The 27,204-nt window shown below is 39.3% G+C and overlaps 2 protein-coding genes across 2 annotated transcripts in view; both read right to left on the bottom strand.

Moving 5' to 3' along the window:
• LOC113946636 overlaps positions 1-15,526 on the bottom strand; it is a 61,618-nt gene extending 46,092 nt beyond the window's left edge. Inside the window, exons 1-9 of the mRNA XM_027642227.1 lie at positions 15,500-15,526; positions 13,508-13,580; positions 5,541-5,677; positions 5,087-5,218; positions 3,815-3,855; positions 2,857-2,899; positions 2,212-2,275; positions 691-851; positions 382-474 (exon numbers count right to left, since the gene is read on the bottom strand). Coding sequence (XP_027498028.1) covers positions 382-474; positions 691-851; positions 2,212-2,275; positions 2,857-2,899; positions 3,815-3,855; positions 5,087-5,218; positions 5,541-5,677; positions 13,508-13,580; positions 15,500-15,526 — 771 coding nt within the window. The remainder of the gene's footprint in view (positions 1-381; positions 475-690; positions 852-2,211; positions 2,276-2,856; positions 2,900-3,814; positions 3,856-5,086; positions 5,219-5,540; positions 5,678-13,507; positions 13,581-15,499) is intronic.
• A 3,168-nt stretch (positions 15,527-18,694) lies between these two features.
• Positions 18,695-27,204, bottom strand: part of LOC113946615 (cytosolic phospholipase A2 epsilon-like) — a 32,338-nt gene continuing 23,828 nt past the window's right edge. The window contains exons 13-21 of the mRNA XM_027642177.1: positions 26,318-26,454; positions 24,920-25,142; positions 23,873-23,987; positions 22,959-23,096; positions 22,575-22,682; positions 21,573-21,764; positions 20,936-21,105; positions 19,785-19,971; positions 18,695-18,903 (exon numbers count right to left, since the gene is read on the bottom strand). Of these exons, the coding sequence (XP_027497978.1) occupies positions 18,695-18,903; positions 19,785-19,971; positions 20,936-21,105; positions 21,573-21,764; positions 22,575-22,682; positions 22,959-23,096; positions 23,873-23,987; positions 24,920-25,142; positions 26,318-26,454 (1,479 nt within the window). The remainder of the gene's footprint in view (positions 18,904-19,784; positions 19,972-20,935; positions 21,106-21,572; positions 21,765-22,574; positions 22,683-22,958; positions 23,097-23,872; positions 23,988-24,919; positions 25,143-26,317; positions 26,455-27,204) is intronic.

Genomic DNA, 27,204 nt, shown 5'->3' with positions numbered 1-27,204 from the left:
TGAAAGCTGGACATCTGAACCACACACATATGGATGTTCTCTGTTTGATCTTCTGCTTCAAGCATTCCCTTTGCAAATGTATATCTTACTTGTTATATCCATTACTGTTAGCTCACATACTATGTTGATGAACATACATATTAGACATGTCCTGAGGAAGTTAGTTTAAACTCAGAACAGGATTACACAGGGTATGACTGGAACCACGTGCAGAATAAAAGAAAAAATAAATATTGCACAATTGCAGAGTGACTGTCTTTCACATTTTACACTGTAGCATGCTTCATGTCTCACAGGAACTGAATCACTGAACTGTAAGACTAATCATTCATCAAACTGATGGTGTTGGGCTACTTCGTGTTAGGAAAGATTTGTTCTCACCTCTGCTATTGTTATTTTCTCTTGTATAGGAAGCGAGTTTAGAGGTAGAGTCACAGACTCGTTCATATCCCTTTCATTTTGACTTGATGTAGACTGGAAAAATGGATAAGAGAAAAAATAAACAAGACAGTTACCTATTATACAAAAAAAGGAGAAAAAAAAAAGTAAAAGCAGTCTCCCCTGTCTCACTTGCATGCATGCACTTATCAATTCCCTGCAGACACAGATCTGCACAAGCATTCAGATCTTAGTGGTCCCCAAAGAAATACACAGCAAAGAGCCAGCTATGTGTTAGTGGCAATTACGTACCCTGCTGAGATGCCTCCGCCGTGGTAGAGCCACAGTGAGCGCCGACTGACTGTACTTGATGTAGTGGAACCTGGCCGGGGAGGTCGGGCAGAGACAGGAGCTCAGTGTGTGGGTCTGGGTTCCTTCGTATGACCCGTCCACAGTTAACGCAAACTTTCTCTCTGAAGCAAAGGTGTTTCAAACTTAAGTTCTTCAAAAAAATGGGGTAATTTCTTTGCACAGTAATGTAACATGTTTTTCTTAAGTAACTACTTCATTTTGACACCCAAATTATCGGAAAAATAAATAGACTGACTCATCTGAGGGTTTCAGCTTTAGAGCTGGTGTGCAGAACGTGCCATATAGCTTTAGCACTACTGTACTTACATACATATGTGATTGCTGAGACTACTGCTGTATTCATTAGGTAAGGACTCACAGCTGATAACAGTTTTGGGGGGAAATCACACTCTCTTCTGAAATTTTCAAAATACCTCAGTATTATACCAGAAAAATATTTTAGTATCGCATACTGTCTTATTGCTGAGATGTTTTGAAAATTCTAGACTTCATGGAAAAAACATGGGCTTTTATAGCAGAGAAAAACTCTCTCTGGAATCAGTAAAATCTCAGTCCCGCTGTTATGTTTCCCTTTCCTTTAACCTGTAACATTTCTTTTTAAATATTTCTGGCACTTACAAAAATAGTGTCTGGTGGTTTTCTGCCTTCATGCAGTAAGCCTCAGATATGTCTGTTCAAGTAATTAAAAATGGTCTTTATATAGAATATCAACCTAAGTTCAAGGTGAAATATACTCTGTAAATCCACACACTCAAAAGTATATAATCAGCCTTCAAAAGAATTATCCCACTCAAGCATCTTCAGTCACATCTATCAAACTTTTTCGCTGTGACAGCTGAGTTCAACTGGATCATCCACGTGCTTAAGCAGTGTGCTGAATTGGGGTCATCAGGAGATGTCAGAATGAGATGTTTGAAAAGTTGTGTAGGAGGTACACAATTCCACAGGTCTGGACTTGACATGGTAGTGATACACTGCTCGAAATGTGCAACAAATGTCTCTGCTAATATACTGTGAGTCTTGTGTTTCACTAGTGGCATGTTTAATATTGTTATACCTAAAGAAATTTTATTAAGTTAAATGGTAAAAGAGGTCTAATCCTCTTTCTGCCCATTTCCTTTTTCTCAGAATCCGGAAACAAAAGAGTTAGCTTGAGTTTAGGATTCAAAAAAATTCAATTCCTTGCACAAACACTTCGGAAAATTGTAAGCATCTGGCAAGATGTTATTGCAGAGGAAAATATTTTGTGGGGAAATTAGACCACATGCTCATCACACCACATTCTGCAATAATCTGTATATTTTTGATCAACTATAACCCCCTCCACAGGCCACTGGCATCAGTGGCATTTTGTCTGGCACCTTAAATAATTTTAAACTAAGATGTTCAAGCATAAAACACTGAGTGCTTTCACCATAAAGTGGCAACCAGATTTGCTCATTAAGTCAGTGAAAGGCTCACCCATAGTGTCCTTCCTCATCCTCCCACCGTTCACCTGCACCTCCAAACAGGAAACTTCACGGGACTGTAAGAGACAACCAGGGCAAGAGATAAAGGCATTTGCTAGCAGTGGAGTTCTGCCTCCTCCAATCCTTTGGACCATAGGTCTCAGGGCATGCACCTCAAGGGAGAGGTGATTCCAGACTGTAATCCCCCTACCAGGTCTAGGGAGATGGGATCAGGCTTCCACATGGGAAATAACAGACCATGTAGAGATGAGGAAAGAGAAAGGATATACTTGCTTCTGCCTGGAGGAGCAGCCCTGCAAGGGCCTGGGAGAGGATTGGCCACAGGAGAAGACTCTCCAAACAATGCTCAGCCAAGCTGTCCCTGGGCAGATGAAGGGATGTCACACACCTGAGCCCAGCTCAGTTTAGGCAAAGGCAAGTGCTGGCAGCAGCTCACAGTTTTCGCAGCTTCAGCCTCTCCCAGCATGAGTCACTAGCTGGGACCGCATGGGAAAGCCAGAGCCAACACCAGCTTTAGCCTGCCTCTTGGTCAATGCCTTCATGCCACCATATGGAGCAACTGCCTGGTACCTTTAATACTAGCTTTGCAATAAACATTCTTATATGGCAGGGGAAAAGATTATGAAATAAAAATTACCACTAAAACTCCATTAGTAACAATGTTTTCAGGAGGATCTGGACTGAAAGACAAAATGGAAAACAATGAATTCAAAACCAACACACTCTTCTTTTTCTTTTTTCTTTTTTTTTTTTTTTAAACTCTTCATTAATGGTTATTTCATTATCTCTATCTTTAAAAGTCCATCTTCATACAGGCAGCATGGACAAACAGTACCAGAAATTCTACCTGCACATTCAATCCATTTTGCCTCTCACAGGCTTGAGTCTGAACTTCAAACAATTTATGGACAAGTTCTGAACAGAGGAGCTCCTCACTGTATCAGGCAGGATCGTGTCCTGACACACCAAAGAAAATTTACAAAAGGATGGCATATTTACAGGCATAAGTACACTATTGTCCCATATTGTTCAGTTCAAATCTGTGGGATCAGAGCTGAAAAGCTGGTGAATTCATCCAACATTCCATTAAAAAAAGAAAAAAATACCAACAAATGATGGTACCTTAAAAATCAACAGCAGCACTAGGATTGATCTACATCATTCTCTCCATTAACTGCACAGTCAGCACAGAAACACAGTAAAAAAAATTTTTAATCTATTTCTAAAACAAATTCCAAGTATCATTTTCCCATAATCTTATGACAAAGCAAATATCTGGGATCCCACAAGTAAGGAGAAAGAAGGGTTTTAAATTTATAACTTCTTTCTGTCATCAGAGACATCTCTATGCCCCCATCAGCACCTGTGGTCGCTTTTCTCTATGTCTGGATGCCCAGTGTAGAAGCATGCACATCATGCATGGTCATGCACCCCTTCTCCATTAAATGCTCTACACAAGCGTTTCCTGAACACACAAATCACTCTGCTTTATTCAGATGGTGACAGTGTTAGGGGGCTGCATGTGTAAACTATGCTTTCTATCAGTAACCTCATGTCTCCGCCTTACATTTTGTTGCCTATTTCACCTCACGCACCTGCTCTCCATCGTGAATTCAACCTCCAGCTCCTCTTTTCCCTGTAAAAGAAAACGAAGACAGTCACAGCATGTTGGTCTCCCTGCGAAGAGAGATACCCTACAGGAATCTGTGCTCTTCAGAGTTCTCTATAAGCCAGTGTCCACCTCTTGTTACTGCATATGCCACAATTTTATTCATGTTGTATTTGGATACTTCAAGTATCACATACTTCTAGCATCATGTCCATTAATTTAGCAAACTCCTAGTTTAGACCTTTGCAGGACACATGCAATACATACTATAGGGCCTCTTGGTGGCTGCTCCCCCTTTCTGCGGTCTTGGGTTCCCACCTCCCACCTGCACTATTTCACAGGCCGCTTAGATTTCCCCTTTTCTTTCTCCTCACATGGGTTCTCACACTCCCCACTGATTCTTAGTATGTGTGAAAGTGGATTTCTCCAGTTCATACAAATCATTCTGACCTTCTCCCAGCCCTCGCTCATTCATGCAGATGGGCCTGGTGGCACATCAACATGGTGGCACACTTGGCTGTATGAAGCCCAGGGTGTTCTGGAGGGTGCACTTTGGTTTGGTGGAGTCTGTACACATAGACTCTTTGTGTGCTCATCTTTATCTTTTGTAATTGCTTGTCCCTGAGATTTTCTTTAGAGGCCTTTGTGCAATTCCCATTATCTTCTTGCCCTCCCAGTGTAAGCACTAAGGAGAACATGGCACAGAGAGCCAGCCTTTCCAAAACAGGCATCAAATCAAATCAACATTCACTCAAGTCCTTCTAGGCCTAAACATTGCCCTCGAAACTTTAGTATGAAGTTGTCCCAACCACATGAAACTGAGATCTGATGAAAAACACAATTTTTTTAATAATTCAGTTCTGCAAGTGTTATGTTCATTTTCTAAATTAGCTAAAAGTCATATTGGGGTTGGGTTTATGACTGCAGATCATTACTTTTGTATTAGCAAAACATAACACAGAGCTCAAAACCACCAGCTACAACTGCAAAACTAATGGGGTAAACTCATTTTGACATCAAGGACAGTAAACAGATAATTAAGTCCAATTACATTGGCCAGCTCTTTCTAGAGAAGCACCATCCAAAATTTACCATAATTACAGAAACAACTGCAGGTATGAACCCCTGAAACAGACGGACATACTCAGGTATGGACAGTGAGAAAGGCTTGTATAGGACACATAAGAGGAAAAGCTGAGCTACTCATATTCTCACCTGACTCCACCCCCTTTTCTTTGTCCTTGAAATTTATCCATACCTGTGGATTTAGCTGGAAACTTAGCTGAATGTTTTCCCCAAGTTGGATTTTGGAGACATCAAAGAATACAGTGAGGAGATGGTCATCTTGAGTTACATTGTCCTCATCACAAACTTTTAGTTCCAGAATGTTCTGGAATAAAAATTAATTAATTAATTAATTAATTAAATATTAAAGGTTTAACAGACATAACATGCTACAGATATTTCATTTTACCTGAACAAAGTTGACAAAGAATTTCAAGAATGAAAAAATACAAACACTGCAGTTGCTCTCTACATACTTTATTGGCTATGCAGGCAGATACGGTCTTACCCAGCCATCAAAAGCTAAATAGGCACAGCAAGAGGGTGTGAATACTTCTCAAGGGAACTCAGAAAGCCCCACAGAATGGAAGGGCTATATGGTGTGTTTGATATATGGTAAGAATAGCTAGAGGTATCTGCACTCTTACCTTAACCTGGCTCTGAATCGTGAAGTGGAAGGTTTCATTCCACATTGGATTCTTGCTGTTCTGGACTGTCTTGGTGCGGAAATGCTGCACTGAAGCTGTTGGCAGGCTCAGGCTCACATAGCAATCAGACTGAGTTACTGTTGAAGAGAGGGAAAGCAGGAAAACAATGGATCAATGAAACAACCTAGTACCTCATAAGGTGGTGCACTGTGTGAATTTTTAAGCTCAGTACATAAAGCAATACACAGAATGCAGACCAACAAGCTAACTGGGGTACCATCAGGCCACTGCTAGACAACTATCTTGCTTTACTATTGTGAAAGCCTGGCAGTGTGCTGTCTTGAGAATTACTTTTTCTAAATTCCTGGAAAAATAACAAATGCTCAAAATATGCAATTGCATTGCTGAAAAGCCATCCATATGCATATGGGCCCATATACACAGCAGTATCACAGAGCTGAGCACCGTGCACCTTAGCAGCTGTGATAGAGGCTACCAAATGGACAGAGTCCATCTTCTATGCACTGGGCTTCCACAGGTAGACATGAGCATGCCTTAGTATGTCTAGAGTAGCTCTAGATTTATGTTTTGTCTCTTCTACTTTCTGGAGCATCCTTCCTTTTTTCTGAGACCTCTGGCTGCCAATGCAGCAGGGATAGGTGTTCATTGCATTGAAGGTTCCCATGAAGCCCCACTGCTGTCACAGAAGACACGTCTTCCACCAAGGTACCTGCTCTCACTCTGTTTTCTTCCCTTTTTGGAAATTTAAAGAAGGGGGCACACGGTGCACCATAGACCTCAACAGCACAGATTTTCAAGACAAAAAAATTCAAGAAAAAAACTCAAGAGCTGTGGAGATGAGAGGAACTGAGTTTAATCTTCTGTAAGTGGTTTAGAATGAGCACAGATAAGAAAAGCGTTGAAAAGTTGAACAGTTTGATGGCTAACATTTGCTTTGAGAAGCAACTGTCCTGAGGCAGGGTTTCACCAGTAAAACCCTGGTAAAAAAAATATATATAAAAAATATATATTGCTTAATGTCACTATTTTCACCTGCATCTCTGTGCCTCAGCCAGCACAGTAAAGGTATTTGCAACACTAAACGTGCAGGTGAAAGCTTGTCTGTGTTTCACAGCAAGGAGAGACCTGACCTGGCTTCTTTGCATGAAATTGCATTGCTTTTGCCTCCACTGGAGGCAAGTTCAGGTCATAAAGTTCCCCTATCAATTTTAATGTTCCCAGATGTAGTGAGGACAGCTTTAGTCTTTTTATTTTCCTTTCTCAGCTGAAGAGGCCAGTTGTAGGGTTGGGCTTTCCACCTGAGCTCCACCATAAGTGATGGACATTAAGGACCAAAGCTTTGGTATGAAACAGTCATTAGGAGAAGTCTGCAGTGCTTATATCATCAAGCACTTTCATTCTAAGATCAGAATAATCTACCTGCTAATATATTTTGTCATCATTATTAGGAAATAAAAGACAAATGTGAATAATGAGATTAACAATCCCATGGACCCACACTCAGAAGTCAGGCGTGATTACCCTATAGAACACAATCTTTTGGTTAGGGATGACAACATATACAAGTGGCAAAGATAGCATGAGGAGTATTGCCCATAAATGCCAGTTCCATTATTAGAATTGCATTTCCTCTATTTGTAATGCCATGTACTCAGCATTCTTGCTGTTGCATAGCAAACAAACCTGAATAGTAGTGGAATAGGTTTAAGTCTTGTCACACCTTGTCACACCTGTCACTGGTAGACCTGATTTGGGGAAACACAGAATAATTGTCTTGGCCCTTTATTGTCTCCCCATCTGCAACTCAAGGGTTAACAAAGCCAGCCTTTTTCTGACCCCCACCCCATCTCCCCTGAGGCTTAAGTCATCTTTATTTCTTTTTTAGTAACTCTGAATGTAAAAGCAGCTACTTTGACTGATGAAAGTAGTTGTTGTATACTCTAAGATATATGAATTCTACAAAAATATCAAAATGCATAGACATCACCTGACCTTCTAATAATTCTAATAGCTCTCAAAATTCTGTGTGTATACAGGAAATGTCCATATGAAAATCTTTTTTGGCTCTTAGGAAATCCAGACTGACATTAGAACAGACTGCTGTTGGCTCTTGTCCCCACTAGAAGGACCAGAAGGACCCAAATGGATAAGGCTATGGGTGAACTAAAGTTTATTTCCTTGACACTTCCCAAATAGCAACACATTCTCTGACTACTCTGTTGCAAAGAAAAAAAGTACTATTTTGAAGTCCATCAATTATTTTTTTTCTGTAATTAATCACTCTCTGCTACAACACTGTGTCATACACCTGTAAGAAATAACTACCTGTCAGACAGCAGAACTCTGACTTCTCATTTAGATCTCCGACTTTCTCTAGGGCACTTTTGACCCAGTCACTAAACAAGCACGCTTCCCTCTTCCCACCTGCCAAATGTGTTTGGTGATGTGTTTTGTAGTTGAGAGGTGTCCTCTGAAACCTAATTACTTCTTGTTTGTGATGTATTTTCCAGGTGTTATGAGGGAGGTGCTTAAAACGCCCAGGAACCTTTTTTTATACATCTCTGATACCTCAGATCCATATTCTGCCTGACCAGTTCCAGGTACAAGCAGATGTGAGAAATGGCACACCACAGCATATCCTGCGCCTAAACTGGTTGGTCACTCCACAACATCCAATTGCCTTTCCACGTACGCGTACAAGGCTCCCATTGCCAGCCACATGCAAGAAAATCATTGTCACCCTGGTATGTAAGCCTAACCACACCTAACTACAACAATTACGCTCACACAGTATGCAGACAACAAAGCATCACAACAGTGACCTGTTGTGTCCCTCCCCTCAGCCATGACACATGAACAGCCATCAGACATGCTTGGGGCAGCAGCTGTGGTATCACTGTGGGGCAATATCCTGCCAAAAGCAGGTGTGGTAGCAGGTATTTATGAAAGCACGGTCTCTTCGTCCAGTTATTATGCTAAATGTCTAATTATCTTCCAGTTTAATAGCAGGACTGGATCTTAATTATGCTTTACCATTAGAAAGCATTACAGCAATATGACACGTGCTACAAAACACCATAGCCCCAGCATCATGCTGTGTCCCAAACAGTAGGGCACCAGCAATTCTGGCTCAAGATGAAATCTCACCTGTCTCATAGAGAGGTCAAATTCAAGCAGGGCTAAACAAAGAAAAAATTATTCATTCCACCTCCTTTTTTGATCCAATGTCCAGCTCACCTGTAAGCTGGGTAGAAGCCTCAAGCATCTTTTCCTCTTGGACTGCCTTTAGCTGCTCACTATTTCTAGGGGGTAGATTTTTCATTACTGTCATGGTATAGTTTTTTTCTTATTCTGGTGAAAGAATCTGAACCAAAACTGTGGTCTCAAACACTGTTTGCCCTGATCATCATCTTGATCAGGTCTCCCTGGATTTGGATCTATCCAAGTCATAAAATAAAAAGTATCATCACCAGCTGAGAGAAGCATTTTTCTTCTTCACATACTGTGTAGGTGAGTAGATACCTGGCTGAAGGCAAGTGGACAGGCCAGGATTACTGTTTCCTGGAGCACAGAATATTAGATAATTTACACAATTAAAACTTTTTTATATTCTTTTTTTAAATAAAAATGTGAGTTACTTCCATGAAAGTAAAGGTCGTCCTTCTCAAGGCCCTTTACAGTCAGACCATTAGAATTCATTCTGTCCTGGGAGATCAGTTCCTGTCTCCAGGGAGCATTCAATATTAATCTTCTAATAGCTAAATTTCAACAGAAAGCTTCCACACTTTCTTCCACCCTGCCCTTCACACTGGGTGGAGCACCTTATAAATATCCCTAAAGCAGTATCAGTAGTCTCATTTACACCCCTCCTTAAAACACCCCTTTGCTGAGATGTTGCTAAACAACCTTACTGTTTCTTTCCTGGTTTTTCCCTTGTTGGGCTTTATCAGTCCACATCCTCTGATATTATAAATATATTTCATGCAGCACCTAGAACAATAGGCTGTTGATGCATAATTGTAAGTGCTTAAATGGTGAAGTAAGTAATAAATAACAACGAAACAATAAGAACAGCACAAGAACAGAACACCAGAGGAAGTCTGCAGGTTCCTGCAATAAGTATCACATTGGACCGTAGTCCCTCAAACACTAATGTATTTCACTGATTATATTTCTTTTCAGGATCTCAAGGGCCTTTGCACAAACTGATCTGTGGCAGAACTGCTACTACAATCCTGTAAAAAAAATGTTTTTATAAAAATGTAAAATATACTTAATAATATTATAAAATATAGCATCAAATTAATGTCTTATATTAAAAAATCTAAAACTTTAAATTTCCAAAATTAAAAAGTATAATTAAAAAATCCATAAAAGCTTAAAAAATATCATTTTCTTACTAAGAAAATGATGAAGAATATTTTTAACACCAGTCAAGGTTCCTTTAGTCTAGGGCCCACAGGCAGCAGCCACTGAGGGATCTTGGATGTTTCCAGGAAGCAGGAAATGATGGCTTAAAATTGCTCAGCTCAGTATCCCCATCCAGTTGCCTGCTTTTACCTTATTTATACCCTTAATACTCTGTTGTCTTTTCTTTTGCATTTGTTAATTTCACTTAATGATTTAGTTTCTCTGCAGTATCTTGTTCTTTAGTCCCTTTGACTTCTTTTTTTTTGGGGGGAAGGACCTTTGGTTTGTTAAGGTTGGCCACCACTGCCAGAAGTAAATATGCCCCACATTTAGTGATGGGTGTCTAAGGAAGAGTATAAGAGGGTAAACATCATATAATGCTCACTCAGCCCTCACAATCTAAGATTCAGAGACTTCACAAGCCAACCTTCACTGGATTTTTTTATTCTACAGACTTGTCCAGTTTCCACCTGAAACTCACATAAACTTCCAGCATTTGTCATCTCCTACCAAGGGGAGTTCCCAAACAAAAAGCCATGTCCTTCTATTTGTTCTGGAGCTGTGGTGGTTGTCCGAGGTCTGTGAGAGGCTGAGTTTGAAATCTGAAGTTCTCTGCAGAGAAAGCTGTGTTTTTAAGGGTGGGTTGGATTGGTGCACATCAAAGTCTCACCCCATTAGGGAGTTAGGATGCAGAGGGGACACACACCCAAATCTGGGAACTGGCAAGTGTTCACAGGTCCAGGAATATCAAGAGGCCTAATGAGCCTGATGGGGATATGGGTGTGCTCAGTGGGAGACAGTAATGTGGAGAACACAAACAAATTAACTAAATTAACAGGTTTTATCAATGATATCAGCTATACATCAATACACAAGTGGAAATTATTATTATAAATTACACACTGAGGGATGAGTGGGAAGAAAACACAGAATAGTGCAATGGTGCATTAAAAAGTCAGGGTTTAAAAGGCGGAATGAAACAATTTAAGTTGTCTTAGATAAAAATATTCTTTTAAGCACTGAACTTCCACTAGAAGTCTTCTGTTATCTATTCCATAGGAACGTTAGTGAGGTTTTGAGATTCTCTTGTTATGGATTAATTTTCCCATCTCCATTATTTAGAAAATGGAGAAGATAGACCAACAGTCAAGTCAAACTTCAGCACCAAGTTGGGAGACTATTTAGACACTATATGAGTATTAAACAGTGATCCAAAAACTCTACAGAAATCTAGTGCAAGGTTGGGCACAACTGGCAAGAGATAGAAGAAGCAGTTTAAAACATCAAAAATCAACAAGGTGCCTGAAAAAATGGGTGACACTTGACAACCTGTTCTATCTACAAAACTTCGCAAGAAAAGGAAAGTAACAAAAAAAAAGAGCTGGGAAAAGAAAGAATTAGAAAAAAAATCAGTGTTAGGAAAATGGTACTGTAAAGAAGTCCACTTCACTTGTGATGGAGGGCCACATGCTTCTAAGTTTTGCAAGGCTGTGTCAAGCTCATCTCTAGAGAACTGTAAAGATGAATGAATCAACTCAACAATATTCCCCCAGTTTTACAAAAAAACCAGGAAAATTTTGTACATTTTTTTTTTATCTCAAGACTCTCATTTTGCTGCTTCTCAGTGAAAGTCCTATAAAGTTATAAATATGTAACTTGTACTAGTTTTTACCTTGTCCATAAAATTAGGCAGAGATTAAATTAGTTCATTAAAACTTTTGAAATATAGACTTATTTTATATGATAAACAGACTATCAAATGTAAGACTTCTACAAGCCTGGTCGCACAGAAAAACATGTCCTCAAACAGCTTTAAAGGAAATCTTTCTGGTAAATACTGCTCACAAATTTTATGCTCAGTAAAATCAAATGTTATTGGAATTAAGCAGCTGTCAGTCAAAACTAGATTCAACATTTAAAATAAGCAAGGCAGTGTGCCCTGACTGGTATGGTTTTCTTTTCCCACAGGATGAATGTCCACAACAAGCAAAGCATTCACCTTTTGCAAGCATTTTTTTCTGTTTTCTTTGTTCAAATTCTTTTTTCTCCTCAATATTTTGACTGATACTTCCATTTCAAAGAGAGGATAGCTTGCCAATGTTGGTGGTGAATGTCTGTTATTCTGTTTTGTGGGCAAAACATGCTTCACAGTGTCAGGTTACAGCCTCAGCCTGGAAAGCCCATGTTGTGGCTTTACTGCTGCTTCAGATGCTGTGCTGGACTACAAAATCACATCCGTCATTCTAAATGCTCCTTTAAAAAGCTTTGTGGGCTGCTGGGATATGACTTGGGAAGCAGAAATGCCTGAGCATTTCAGTACCTGTCCCATGTTCTAGAAGCTTTCTAGTGTTGTAAAGGACAGCATCAAAACATAGTAAACTCCATTCAGAATAAAAATAGTTTCAAGAAGCATTGATCTAGATGAGGAAAAGGTGGAGAGGAAGTTTGGTAAGTTCATTATCATGCAGATGGTTTAATAGAACATGATTATCTGGGGAGATACCTAAGGGCTGTAGTTTTCCACAGCTCGCTCTTTCGGTTCAGTGTGCATATTTGAACATTCAGGTAGGTTTTAGCTGTAGCAGGGGATTTCTCTCCAGACTATAACTGAGCTTCAAATCTCCTTTCTATGCTGTAGAAGTATTCCAGTGGGAAGGTTCATACAGATTCTTCTTCCCCATACATTCAACATCAACAAAGTATCTTACTGCTCTTCAATAAATATTGGAGTGAGAAACTCTTCTTTGCATGGTCTCTAGAAAAATTGTCACAGAACTTGAAGCAAATCACATTAGAAAGGTACAAAAAGATATCTTGTCTTGCATCTTTTTAACTGAACAACTTTACTTTTGTCCTGTTCCTATACAAACTTTCTGGATTCAGACCTTTTGCATAAATGAACAGATGCAAGACAAAATCAGTCACCTCCTCAGACTGGAGGTGATTGTCATTCACAGCTTTTTTTCTAGTGCTCTGCAGTTCAGGTATTTATGGACCATTAATAAACATTTATGTAACTATATTCCTGGGCATTTTGTAAAAATAATTAAGAATAGAAAAAGCTAATTGTGAGCCCTCAATTAAGTTTTGAAACATGGCTATGCCTATGGCTGAATCAAATTTGACAGTCCATAAGCTGTCAAGTATGCAGCCCTGAGCCCACATAAAATATCCTGTGATAGGCCCAGGGTTACACAGGCTAGATATTACTGTAAGAAGGAACCATAGAATGGAAGTTCTCATTGCAATCTTTCCTGTGAACAAAAGAAAATTTATTTGCAGATTCAGATGTGAAACATTTTATCCATTCTATGTAAACATGTTCTGCATTACAACTGGTGGCTAGACTTCAGTGTTGTATTGGCAAGTATGTAAGAATAAATAATATCTTCTGAGTGCGCTACCTCATCTTCAGCATACCATGATCACACATCTGATGTCTCTCTCCTTTTATAAATAGTCTGTAGTGTTTGCGACACTTGGTAATATTCAGAGTAGCTTTACAAGCACGAGGATGCTCCTCCAAAGATACTCACACAAGTCTGCTTTCCTGGCATTTTTCATCTGTATGACTTTTACAGTAAGCAAGTTGCATGGAGAGGGTTCTGTCTGTTGAAAAGTACAAAATGCATAGGATGAGTAGGCAGAAAGGAAGAACAGAAGCATAGTCAAAGGCAACACTGAATTAAGTGTTTCAGTTCCAATCAACAAAAACATTTCTAAATCGAGGTCCTTCCTTGAGTATTGTCTTCTTCTTCCTAGAAGGTTGTAACTAGGTGTGGCCACAGACACAAAATGTACAATAACAGACCAAACCTCTGATATTGTCCACTTCCCAATCTGAGAAAACTTGTGGTAACCCTTAGTTTGACGTGTCTGACTCTTACAACCAGTCTCAGAGAAATGCGTGATAGAGAACCTTGCTGTGTTAATAGTACAGCTGACATACATCTTGGTCTGTGAAAATTCACAGAATGTCGTATATATCCACTATATTACACAACGAACAGCAAACAATCTAGCAGGGCAGGAACTAGTAACGATATCGTGGTGTAACAATGCTGCTCATAAGTTGATTTATAGCTACATAATACCAATCTTGATGTAGAGCAGTGCTGGGTTTTAAACAATGAGGACCTGAAAAGTGCCTTTTAGAGACCCATCCCAAACTTCTCAGAAGGGCTGAGTGAGAGCCCCAACTCTGTAGTTATTTCTCTCTGAATAATTTGGCTCACCCAATCTTCCTCTAAGCAAAACTCTCAGGAAAGTATCAAAGGAAATATTTGCAGCCTTCCTGTACTTAAAGGGAGTTATAAAAAAGAGGGAGAGCGCATTTTTTACAGATAGTGATAGGATGAGGGGCAACAGACTTGAACTAAAAAAGAAGAGATTTGCATTAGATATTAGGAAGAAATCCTTTACCCAGAGGGTGGCAAGGCACTGGGACAGGTTGCCCAGAGAAGTTGTGGATGCCCCATCCCTGGAAGTGTTCCATGCCAGACAAAATGGGGCCCTGAGCAACCTGGTCTTGTGGGTGGCAACCCTGCCCATGGCGAGGGGGGTGGACCTAAATGATTTTTAAGGTTCCTTCCAACCCAAGCCATTATATGATTCTAATTTTGAGAAACCACTTAAACCTAAGTAGTTATCAAAAGACATTTTAAAAACCTGCAAGGAAACTGGTTTGTTTTTGTCGTCCTCTCTCAGCCTAAGCAAAGATCAGACAAGCAGGGTACTTAATGAATATACAGGAGCTGAAGGTGAGGTACTTTTTTCCCTAGATAAGTATCCTTCTTAAAGGAATAAAAGGAGGAAAACCTGCACATTTAATGATCCAAATGACAAAAAAACCCCCAAAACAACAACAACAACAAACCCCCCCACACACACACACAAAATCCAAACAACAAACAAACAAACCCTAAAAAAACTCCAACAAAACTACACCAAAAAACAAGTGGAGTAAAAAGGAAAGAGAATAAGTAGTGAAGCAACAAACACACATAAGAGACATTTCATGCACACTACCTACAGAGCAGGGGGTATTGCAGCAAGAAATACATAGATAAATATATAAAAATGTGCAATGTCTTATCATTCATTCCCTTATACCCCAAAACTGCCACAAATTTAAGAGAACTATATTTAACATCTCATATAATACTAGTTTCCTGACTTTTCCTATGCACTCATTGACATTAATGATAACTACTTATTTTTCCTCGGTGGGTTGTTTTGCCTAGCCTCATTCAGTGGAAGCAAAAAGGTATCTTTTTTTTTCTTTCTAATTGGGGATTTTCAAAATAGATAAATTACTGCATCATTAAAGTCTTTGCATTCCTGAAGGTCAAAACACAAAGTAGTCACAAAGCCCAGACAGCAGCCCTGCTTTGCTCTCAGCTTTGGTGAAGAAGAATTCTCAGAGCAAATTGCAAGAGGCCGAACACCACCTCCTACAGCAGGTCCCATCTGCCACCAATGGACAGCCAGCTCAGCTCATTACAGAGCCTCCTCTTGCCTTTTCTTACCTCACTTTTGCTGTAGAACAGTCCCATTGTGGTCTTTTCTGCCTCTGAGCCAGGTGTGAAAGGTGTAGGTGGATGGGTAGAGAGGACTTATTGTGCTTTAGGCTGCCGGGAGCAGGCAGGCAGGTGAGTTAGTGCTTGACTCAGCGTAGCCTCACCCCGCCACCACCACTTGAGCAATTCCCGACTCCTCCTCTCCCTCCTCCTACTCCTGGCTGCCCGGAACGTGAGTGCACGCTGCACACCTGCACAAAAGCGCAGACACCCAGCCTCTGGCACTGCAGAAGGATGGTCTTTGCTGCTGTAGTTACAGAGAAATCGAGACTGAAAAGGGGTCTTCACAGTTATAGGCACTGAGCAAATGTTACTTTTCAGCATCCTCATCACTTTTTGGTACACAGGAGAGCTTGTCAAACTGCAGCCTCTTGTGGGAAGGTGACTAGAACCAGCCAGGTTCCATCTGGCTGCCCAGGAACGGGCAACAAGAACTTCTTTAGCCAAGAACATCTGAACAAACCAATGGTCAAACAAAAGACTTTTTGTAGTTTTTACTGCCTATAGGGGGTAGGTGGGTTTTTGCTTAAAGACATATCTGAAAGAAGTTTTATTGTCCCCGTCTCACATTCCGTTCTTCTAAACTCAAGCAGTAAACTGTCTTTCAACCAAACAGATATTGCAGTGACAAATATCACATGAAACAATTCCCAAGTCACCTGTTGAAACTGTAATAGAATTTTCTTTACAAAGAAAAAGCTTTAAAAGCTCACTCACTTTCTCAAAAATTTTATTATTTTTTGCATCCAAATTAAGGTGTTTCAGTGATCTCCAAGATCTCCAAGAGGATACATTTGTGAGAGTGAAATTAATGTTGAAATGAATGTTAATTATTCTTCATATTCTCACGTATTCTTTATGTCTTCACATTTATAAGGCTTCACTGTGCAGGACAGTACACATCATTTGAGGTGGTTCCTACCTCAGTGAGGGAATACATAAAGTGAGCACACAAGAAGTAAAATGGGAGTTTGAGGGTTGTTTTTTAAATAATCCTTGCTATTATGAAAATTATCAGAGGAATCAATTTCAAAATAATTTCATTTCACTTTTCAATGAATTGAAAACTGATTGATAAAGGCAATTTCATGGACATGAAAGAATTTTAATTTCCTAGAACATTTGGTACTCTGTGATATTCTAACTTAAGAACTAGATCCAACAAGTGTCACTCAGATAAACTTTGAACACATTAAGGAAGGCTAAATAACAGATTACAAAAAGCAGCAGTCAAAGGAAGGAAAATATTCCTAGAGATTTGGCAAAAGCTCAGTTATAAGCCTAAATGTTTTTATGGATGATCTTGAAATTAAATATATATATAAAAAAGTCACTAGCACTCTGTTTCAAAAAGAAGATATTGAAACACTGGGAAACTGAAGAGCTGTAGAATCATCTGGAGAGCAAGAGGAACTCTCTCAGAGAGGGAAAGGCAGGTTTCATATCAGCCAGCTGGACACAATGAAAAGTCATGTTAATCAGGCTCGGGCTACATTCTACACCTGCCTGGCTTTTTTCCGTCAGTAAGTTTCCCCTGTGAAACAGACTGAAACATCCTCCATTCTGCTCTGTTTCATTTCCAGCAAAAAGTTCTCGGAAATTATGACACTAATCTCAAATATATCTCTAGAAAGGACACAGAGGGATCACATGAGTTGATAATCTAGTGTATTGGAGCAGAACCACAATTACAGCTGCCTCACACATGGAGGGATAATAACTAGATTTAAACATACAATACTGTACCTAAAAACAGGGTTACACCATGCCCCTACAAGTTTTTTCAGGAGCTCGAACACAATGAACACGCTCATAAGTGAAAAACATTGCCCACTCATCCTCTTCCACCACCCAATTTTTTCTAAGACCCACTGTCAGCTGGGTTTTTTTCCCCCATCCATTACCTAGAACTTCATTCCATAAAAACGAATTTGTCACTTTCGAGCATAGTCAAGACTCTTCTGATCTCAGCACTAATTCTGCCCTGATGACTCTGTCTGAAGTTCATTGCAACAATGGGAACCTTTTATTAACAAAAGAAAGATAATCCAAAACATTTTCCGAGTTGCTGTGAATAATCTCTTCATGAATCACAGCTCCGCAGTGCAAGGGTGCTGTTGTGAAAGACTGAGCTCACGATCTGTCTGTTGCAGAACTGTGAGAGTCCACCTTCCCCAAGAAAAACTCTAGGATTTTTGATGATGAGAAACCACTCTTTCAGGACAATCCCTGCGAAGACCATTTGTCCGTAAGTGTTGAACAGATGTAAAACAATATGTCTGGAAGGGATCTCAAAAGGCTCTCCTGCATTGCCTTATTCTATGCAAACAGCTGACAGCCACTTCCCACCTCATGAAACACTGGAAGAAATTGCAAGGCCATCCTTTAGGAGCAGTCAAGGCAAGTAAAGATGAGTGAGATAGGACAGTCAGCAAAGAGTCCAGGAGAAAACTGAAGTAAAACTGGGCAATATGTCTACTGCTTAGGCTGAATATAAGTGGTTCTGTGAATAGGAGCTCAGTTGTTTATCTCCTGAAAAAAAAATTACCTAATCCAGGGGTATTTTTTGTTGGTGGTGAAAACTTGATAGATTTTACAAGAGTGATAATAACTTAAGAAATTTATTTTAAAGGATTACTGAGGAAAGACAGCTAAATAAAAACCTCACAGGGGACAGACAATCAAATCAGAGATGACAACCTTCAATAATGAAGATAAGCAGGACCAGTACAACAGATTAGTTATTTACCAAAGAAATTCCAGTTTGAGGGATTGCTGTTCTGTCAAATGGAAAACCCACCATGTAAATACTGTTTTGATACACATTTTAATGTTCAACATATTTCATTGTCTTACACAACATTATAATAATTTATATGAACTATATATAACAATTGTTAAAGTAACAAGGTAACAAAACTAAAACCAAATCTGCTGCTTTGAAGTTTGTTTTGTATGAAACCACTGCTAAATTCCAGTCTGTTTGCCTGAACAGCTGTGTAAATAGGGTGGAGTCCAGCATGTCCTTAGGATGATGTGATTTCTACTGCAAGTATAACTGGCAAGCGTCAAACATCTTGATCTTACCAAACCATAGACAACCCAAGAAATATCATACAGCAAGTTAAAGCCAGTGTGTGATGGCTAATAATTCCGCTGCTTCCTCCGTGCCACTGCCAAGCGCAAGGCCTGAATAATCAACTTCTCGTTATTCAAGACATTGTAATCAGTCAGTTTCACCAGTTTGTCAAAATTTTCTTCACTGAAACACACCTCCCTTGTTGTAAATGGTGAGAGGATGCTGGAGACATCAACTTTGCCTTCAGCCTTCTCTTCAGGACTCCGTTCCACACCTGAGGGACAAACCACAAGGAGATGCACCAATAAGGTTTTATTGCAGCATGTGGCTCCTGTCAGTCATTTACATAATTATAGGTAGAAAAGGGAGATATGGAAGGAAAGATATAATTTGCCAGAGGGATGTAAAAGTAACCTAGTAGCGCTGTATTCTTTAGCATCTGGATCAAGCCTGTATCCAAATATGATTTTACATCGTTTGACATTTACATCACCCAAACAGGTGGGAATCAGAACAACATTAGCTGCAGCAATGCTAGACCACTGCATAGTCTTTGTTACCCAAACCAGAAAAGCACAAGCAAAAGGCGAACATGATACACCTGTACTAGATAAAATAACAACCCTCTCACTGAAAGTTCAGAAGAAATTATTGCACTCACACAGAGGACATCATTCAAATTAAAACTGAAGAGCTCTGTCCACTCAGTCCTCAATCTGGGGGACTACTTTTAAATACATGAACAAAACCCAGGTGAATGGGTTTATCACCAAAACCACCAGAAGGTTTTGCCTCATCTTTGTTTGCAATCAGCAGTGCATAACAAGCCCATGTCTGTAGAGTAAAATAGCTTGTGTGGAGGACCTACCACCCATGGTATACATATTTTGGGGTTTTTACCTTCATACTCTCCCTAGTAGTTCCTGTGAAATAATTGCCTATACCCATCTCAAATGTATTCAGAAAAGCCTCTGGAGCTCAGATAATTCAGACATACTGACACAGACCAGGTTTGGGTTTGTTTTTTTTCACTGATGAGACCGATAATGCTGACATTGGAGCAGTAAAATATGATAGTGAGACATTAGACATGAAATGGAGAGGACTCACTGGAAAAAAGAATTTTTATTAAAATTGCTACCACAGATGACTCACCAGGAGCTTTATATTTCTTGAAGGTGTCATTTACTAGAGGGAAAAAAAGCACTGTTGGAGCTTGTGGACTGTCAGCATCTTCAAACACATAGCACTCCTTCAAGTTTTCCCTGTCTTCCTCACTTATCTCAATTTTGGGAAATGGAATTCCTTGCCCCAAAAAGTACTTCGCAATCTGATCCAGAGGCTGAATAAATGAATAAAATAAATAAAATTAATACAAAAAATCAAAACTGATCCAGAGACCTGGATATTTTGAATCCCAGCAGCTAGTAGCTAACAGGAGTATTTTAAGGCTTGAATCTTCCTCTGGCAAGATGGAAATAGCCATAACCACACCAGACATTGCAGCTTATCTTATTTTCCACATTGCTTTAGGCAAAATAAGAAAACAGTCTCTTTCTTTGAACTTGAAAATGAAGCCAAAAGCCACAGGACTAATTTCATAATTCCAGTGAAACAGGTTCAGAAGGGGAAGGCAAAGAAACTGCAAGAATGGAGATGAAACACATCAGTCCAGATTTTTCTGTATCATTGTCTTGATATCTTCATTATTTACCACTTTCCCAGTCTTTCTGTCCTCTCTGTAATTGGTAATTGCTTGATAATGACTCCCTATTAACAAATACATTTATCAACATACCTTATGACCTCATGAAAAAAATAATTAACAGCTATATTTACTATAAACCTATGTTTATTTTTATATTATTCTCATTATATATGCAACAGTACCTATATTAATTTTAATTATTAATCACGTCTGGCATCAGCCAGTACATTTCCCTAAGGCTAATATGAGATAAAGAGGCCAAGACACATAGGTTTTCTCATTTAATTTGTTAAAATATTGTCAGGGTCTTTGCTTTTGCAAAATCAGTATCAGAGTACCAGAACACTTCTCCATCAGCTCTTCAAAACTCTTGAACCCACTGCAGTGAAGACCTTGATGATTTTAAAATGCCTATAATCCATCACTGTCTTCTAATATTTTTCTTAGTTACTGAGAAATAAATTGCTTGATGATCTAAATAATAAATCAATATTAATGATCGAATTCCCATTCCAATACTAAAAAGTTAGGTATTTTATCTGTCAAGTTCTAGAAACAAAAACACCATGAATATCTCAGCTACCATGGCTTTTCTTACCAGTGTCTGGGACCCTCCACTGTAATTCAAATGTAGGATGACGTCCACCTCCCTCTTTGATCTCAAAAGTGGTGGGTAGCTGGTATTAATGAAAAAGCCAGTATCAACCAGGGAGAGTTCATTGTCTGCTGTTTCCATCAATTTATTTGGTAAGGAGTCTATCACTGTGTCTGAAACATAAATATTTTTCATTACAACAAATAAAACACAAGATTGTCTGCTCCTCTGAAGAAAGTTAAAAAGGGAAGAATGGAGAATTTTGTCCCACCTTGCCTCTGCCTTCCTTTGACTCTAGCAGTACTGATTTACAGGAGTGTCACACTACTGCTTTTTCCTTCCTTCCTTCCTGGGCACCATAAGCTGCTATGGCCCTGAAGGGGAGATCCCTCCTGCCTCCTTAGGCTAAACTCAACTTGTCTGCTGGAACACAATACAATCAGATACAATTTTCCCCTTCAACACACACCCCAAAATTGAAATGCTATTCAAAACTGGCTATGTGTTTTTCGATTGTAGAAGGGAGAAGTGGAATGTCAGAAGTCAGCCTCGTCTCTTCCTCTTTGCTGGAAAACCTAAATGAATTCCAAAACCTAAACCTCCTTAGAATACTACTAAAAAACATGCTGAGTTACTGTGCCTTTCCAGGTAGAAAATCCTTCACTCTCCAGGTACTTGTTATGCAGCTGGAAGCCTCTGATAAAATTGGGGTACTGTGCAATGGTTGGGCGTCCTGTTAAGACATCTCGCAGAGCAGAGGAGAGGACGCTTGAGGGAGTGAATAGACACGTGTCCACTTCATAGGGATTCATGGACAGAAAGGGTTCTTCTGCTGCAAGACGGAAAGGAGAAGTTCTAAGTTTAGGATGGTTTTCTGAAATGATCAATATTTTAAAAAAATGGAGTGACTAATACCAACAGTAATCACCTTCCCTCGCCCCAAAGGTAAATCAAACATAGTTATAAGCCCTTAAGGTCTATGCTACCAAATAAAACTCAGCATTAGACAGTGAATTAAATGACAAATACCTGCAGGCATCGGGCTGCCAGGCAGTCAGCCCCAACTCCCACTCTAGACTTCCTCAAGTGATGCCCGCCTCTATGGTAATGTGTGATAGAGGGGAGAGATGAGTCCCAAAACACACAGAAAGACAACACTGGCCTTTGAACAAGACACCTTCTGAATGTGAATATCACTCAGCTGCAATATCAGCTACCTTAGAAGACCAGCCACTCCAGGGTCCCCGTGCAATTAATAGCAAGAGCGAGCTTTCTCCACGGGCAGTTTAGTCAAGAAAACAGCCCTCTGCAAGAGCTATTTTCTCTACACGCATTATTAGTGGCCAAGGAGAAACATACCCTAATTTAACAGTCTTAAGATATGTTCTTAATACAACATGACTTCTACATGTCTGCTGGGGACTGTTTCTGTGTCTCTGTGACCTTTAGAAAAAGGAACATCTTTGCCAAAGAAGGATAATTTAGTTCTAAATCAGGCAGAAAAAAAATCATAGTTGATATCTCTACTTTGTTTTCTTCATCTTTTTCTCTCTGACTTTGATGATATTTCTTTATGCATCAGACATCTTCACACAATATAAGCAATATATACTGGTGGTGAAAAAAAAATTAAAAATCTCACCAATGTCTTTTACTCTGTCTCTGGTCCATCTGCACCAGAAGTCCTCTGAATCAGCAGCCAAATTCCAGACATACATCACATCTATGGAAAATATACTACTCCACATGCCTGTAATATGAACGAGTGAATAGAAGCTGATTGATGGAGTAGCCTTGGAAGAATTTTAATTGATACATACCTTCAGTTCTTCCACTTGGATACTTCCTTTCTGTCTGTATGGATACCTTCACGGGCATATTTCCTAAGTATGTCCCTGCTAATGTAAACTCGCACTAGCTCAACCTGTTTGCTGATGTCTTTCCAGTGCTGCCCACCACAGACCATGAACTCACTAGTGCCAGGTGTCTCTCAAGTAGACCACCTTTCCCCCTAGGCAATAGTCACCTTGCATATAGCAGATTCGAGTCTCTGAGAGCTTCTTCACCATCCTTCCCATAAAGAATTCACTTCCAAAATGTTCTGCTTGAATAGATGCTCCATATTTCAGGAAACCAACTTCATAGGGAGTGAACTCCAGCCACTCTATGGTAACAGCAGCCAGACCATGAAAAGGCAGTAATATGTTAGCTATTGCTAAACAGAGGAATACTAGAAAGCAAATAGTGAGAAGGACACTGGCTAGTTCATAATATGCCCTTCACCAGGTATAGTTGTATCTGTATTGCTTGCAGTACTGATGCCATAAGGTCCTTCCACATCATGGGAGGGCAGTCCCTGGATGTGATACAGCAATCTCCAGCAGAAAAGCCCTGGCCCCTTAATGCAGTTAATCTTACCCAGAAGTTTGTATTGCTCATATATAACTTGTTCTCTTTAGGGGTCTAGTGACAGAGAGCTCAGTATTCACTTGGTATCATGTATTCAGATGCTCATATTAAACAAATACTATGAAAACTAATAGTAATGGAGATTTTCCTGACACTGGACCCAAAAATTCAAAGTTTTCCCATTCACTGTGCAAAACAAGACCATGTGGAACCATCATAAGAATTTGTTTTATTACAAGGTTTTTGTGACAGGATAAATGGTGACTTGGACATCTTCTGTGGTAAAACCATGTTTCCAATTCTGGCAATATAAAGAACTCAAATGCTAGACACTTAATATTTGTTTGTTTGGTTGGTTTTAGTTTTAGTCATTATTATTTGAAATTTTAATTGTTGTTTGGGATTTGAGGGGTTTTTTTGCAGTTGGAGTGAAAGAACTATTGTACTATTAAAGCTGATTATGTGCATATTATTTAAGTTTGGATTACTTAAATTATAAAGTTGATAAGAAATCTAAATCATAACCATTACCTCTGAATGCCTGGGCACTATAGTTGGACTTGAGGTTGATGGCCACATAGATGGGCAATGGGTTTTGACCATTATCCACTGCCTGCCGTTGGTCCGAAAGTCTGTGCTCATCTTTCTGGTTTTGATTAAAAGTAGTTAACGGAACGAGGTGAAAAACAACTTACACTTGAAATAAAATAATGTGAATTATCAGCTTTATCCAGGTTCCCCATTCCCATTCCCAGCTCACTGGATTGCTCAGAAATACCTGCCATGGAATATTCCAAACTTGGCAAATATCCCACAAGAAGCAGCTACACCCTATATGGGATGTCAGATTTTGATATATGCAGAAAAGTTGATTGGAGATTCATCAAGAAAAGAACTCAAAAAACATTTCCAGGAAAAATTATGCTGGCAAGTGGAAAGAAAGGTTCTTTCCTTGGCTGGGTCTTAGCAAAGAATTCATCGTATTTTAAGATAGTTTGCAAGTATATGCGTATGCAAGAATATATTCTGTTGCACATGACAATTTAAAACTTCCTTGTATAAACATAAACAAGATGGAAACTATTTAAGATATACTATTTTTAAGGTAATAAGATTTCTATCACTCTTTCTTAAAACTTGATATCATACTTAGAGAATGGTCTTTCCCACTATTTGAAACATCTCCATATGTCACATACTAGGTCACTTTATAAATGCATATCTTCATTTATGCTAGAGAAGCAAATTATTTCAAATTTTTAAGTGCCTCTTCTAGTGAGAATATTTAATGTCCAAAGTGATTTTTTTTATGATTAAAAATATTTTTTTCTCAGGAATCTTCTTTCTTTAAGGAGAAAAAACACCTTTAACTGCTATGCCCTGGCTCCTTCAGTTCAAGGTCAACCTTTCTTCATAACAACAGTAGTGCTTTAAAAATAGATCTGAATATATAATATTTAATCAACTACTAAACTAATTATTTGCATTAGTAGTACTGAATAGCATCCCAGGATTTATTTTCTTCTTCCTAGTAGCTATAGAAGTTCAATGGGTTTGTGGAAAAAAAAGGAGTAATACCTTATCATGTAGCATGGATTCAATTACAAGCCCCCAAAGGTCTATGAAAGAGGTGTTATGTCCTTCTTTAGATCTCTCCATCAGGTCATTATAATAGTACTTCAGACAGTCCAAAGAAAAACAACAGGTCTTGGATTTGGTTACTTGCTTGCGAGCTTCCTTGATTGCATCCTCCAGATACTTTTGTGACCAATTAGCATCCTCATATAAGTTTGCCATGGTCCTGAAGAAAGGTTAGAAGAAAACAATCAAAGAAAACTTTCGTGCAACCTGTTTACCCGTTCCTTAATTCTTGTGGGATTCACAACTAAAAATTAAACATATTTCAAATACTCTCATTTCAAGAGCAAACAAAACCTCCAATCTTTCCTGGTTTGGTGATGACAAAAGTTTCTGTAGGCCCAAAAATGATCTTCAAATTCAAGGGAGGAAAAAACCCAAGACCCAAGGATATTAAGTACAAAGGCTCCACAGGTCCTCCTCAAATTCATTTCTTGGAAGGTGGGGAATATTCTAAGGAGCAGTCACTACTAGTTTGGTCTAGTCCTACATTCAGTTCCATGTATCTGCTAATGGCTTGCACCAGTGAGAAAACTGGGCAGTCCTTAGACATGTCCTTGTATGGCCATTCCTATTTGTCTCCTTGAACTCATAACACAGACAAAGTTCTCAGACCACATACATACAGAGAAGTTAAAAGAATTTTGGGAAATCCTTAGAAAAACTTACCATTAAGTTTGGATATAAAGGACTAACACTCAATTCAGTGAAAAAAAATTCTCCACTTCCAAACAGGTATAGAAGAGAGAAGGTACCTAGAACCTACTTGATTAAATACCTTAGTTACTTTAAGTTTGACATCTGCTGTATGCCCACTAGAAGAAGAGAGCACTTAACAACGAGCAACCATAGTTGCAGTTTCTCCAGGGTCAGTAACTTGGTGCCATTTGGTGGGCTTCCTGTGACATATTAATTCCACTAGCCCCACACATCTTTTACCAGAGGGAGATGCACTGTAAATCCAAAATAGAAGTGAGAATAACCAGCAAGTGGCAGGCATAAATTATTCTTCTCATCTTTCTTCAATTTCCAGTCTAAAGACAAATTTGTTGCGTTTAGTCTAAAACAGTTGATAAAATACAAAAAAGGAATAGAGCATTCATATGGAAATATCAGGCATAGACTGAGTCAGTGTGGTGACAAAAGCAGCTCGCAAATGTGATGATTGATCTCTTAATCAGTATGTTTTATCTCTTTGTTCCAGGTGGACAGAGAGGAGACTATGGGGAAAATGGAAATGCCTTTGGTCTGCTAAGTGCCATATAAGCCAATGGTGTTGTACAAAGAGTCAAGAGCATCGAACAGAGAAATCATAAACCTTGTTTGGGTCATTCTCACCATGTGGTACCCGATAAACCACCAATGTAGGAAATGCAGTCTAACAGGTTGAGCTTCTGCAGACCCAGTAGGCTGCCATACATGGCAGTGAGTGATCTCGTGCCTCCCCCTGTGGTTGTAATGGCCACCACCGGCACCTGTTCAACACAGCAAGGCAGAGGAAGAGAAAGCCATGCACCTATTAGAGACAAACAATCCTTACTGCAGAAATCAGATTAATACAGGCATTAATACAAGCAGCGATGTTGCTTCATATGAAAAGGGTATGATTGTTGCAAAAGGTTTCTGTTTGCTATCACCTGACTGATGTGAGAGGGAAGGCTTATGTCTTATCCACTCAGATGAGGCAGACAGGAGGGTGTTTACTTAATATAGAAATGGAAATCAACCTCATCACCCTGGAATTTTTCTCAAAGTGTATTATTAGAGGCCATCATAGAAAATACAGGATTTACCACAGTGGAGTAGATTAAGGATCCATGATTCTGCCTCTAACAATGACCAGTGTTGCAGAAGAATGCACAGCACCCTGTAATCAGCCAAACTACACAATAGCCGAAACCTTCCTGGCCACAGGCCACTAATTACTAATTACTTTACATCCTGAAGCACAGTCATTGATAGGGTTTCCCCCCTTTCACAGTCCAAGTGTAATTGAAGAGACAGACCATTCTTCTCTTAATCTTTTCCTGATCTAGTACACCCTTTGCTTCCGTTAGCATCTAGAGTTGTGTGGATGTTTACATGCCCTATGGAAAATGTCTATTTTTATCTTTCAAGTATTAGCTTCTAATTTCATAAAGGAATATGTTATTCTAAAGTCAATGAATAGAGCATGAAAAAACAATTCTTCCATCCTAAAAAACCCCAAAACCACAGAAATCCCA

Source organism: Corapipo altera, unplaced genomic scaffold (assembly GCF_003945725.1).
Source record: "Corapipo altera isolate COAL_440 unplaced genomic scaffold, ASM394572v1 23b, whole genome shotgun sequence".
Taxonomy (NCBI): domain Eukaryota; kingdom Metazoa; phylum Chordata; class Aves; order Passeriformes; family Pipridae; genus Corapipo; species Corapipo altera.
This window is presented reverse-complemented; position numbering and strand designations above follow the sequence as displayed.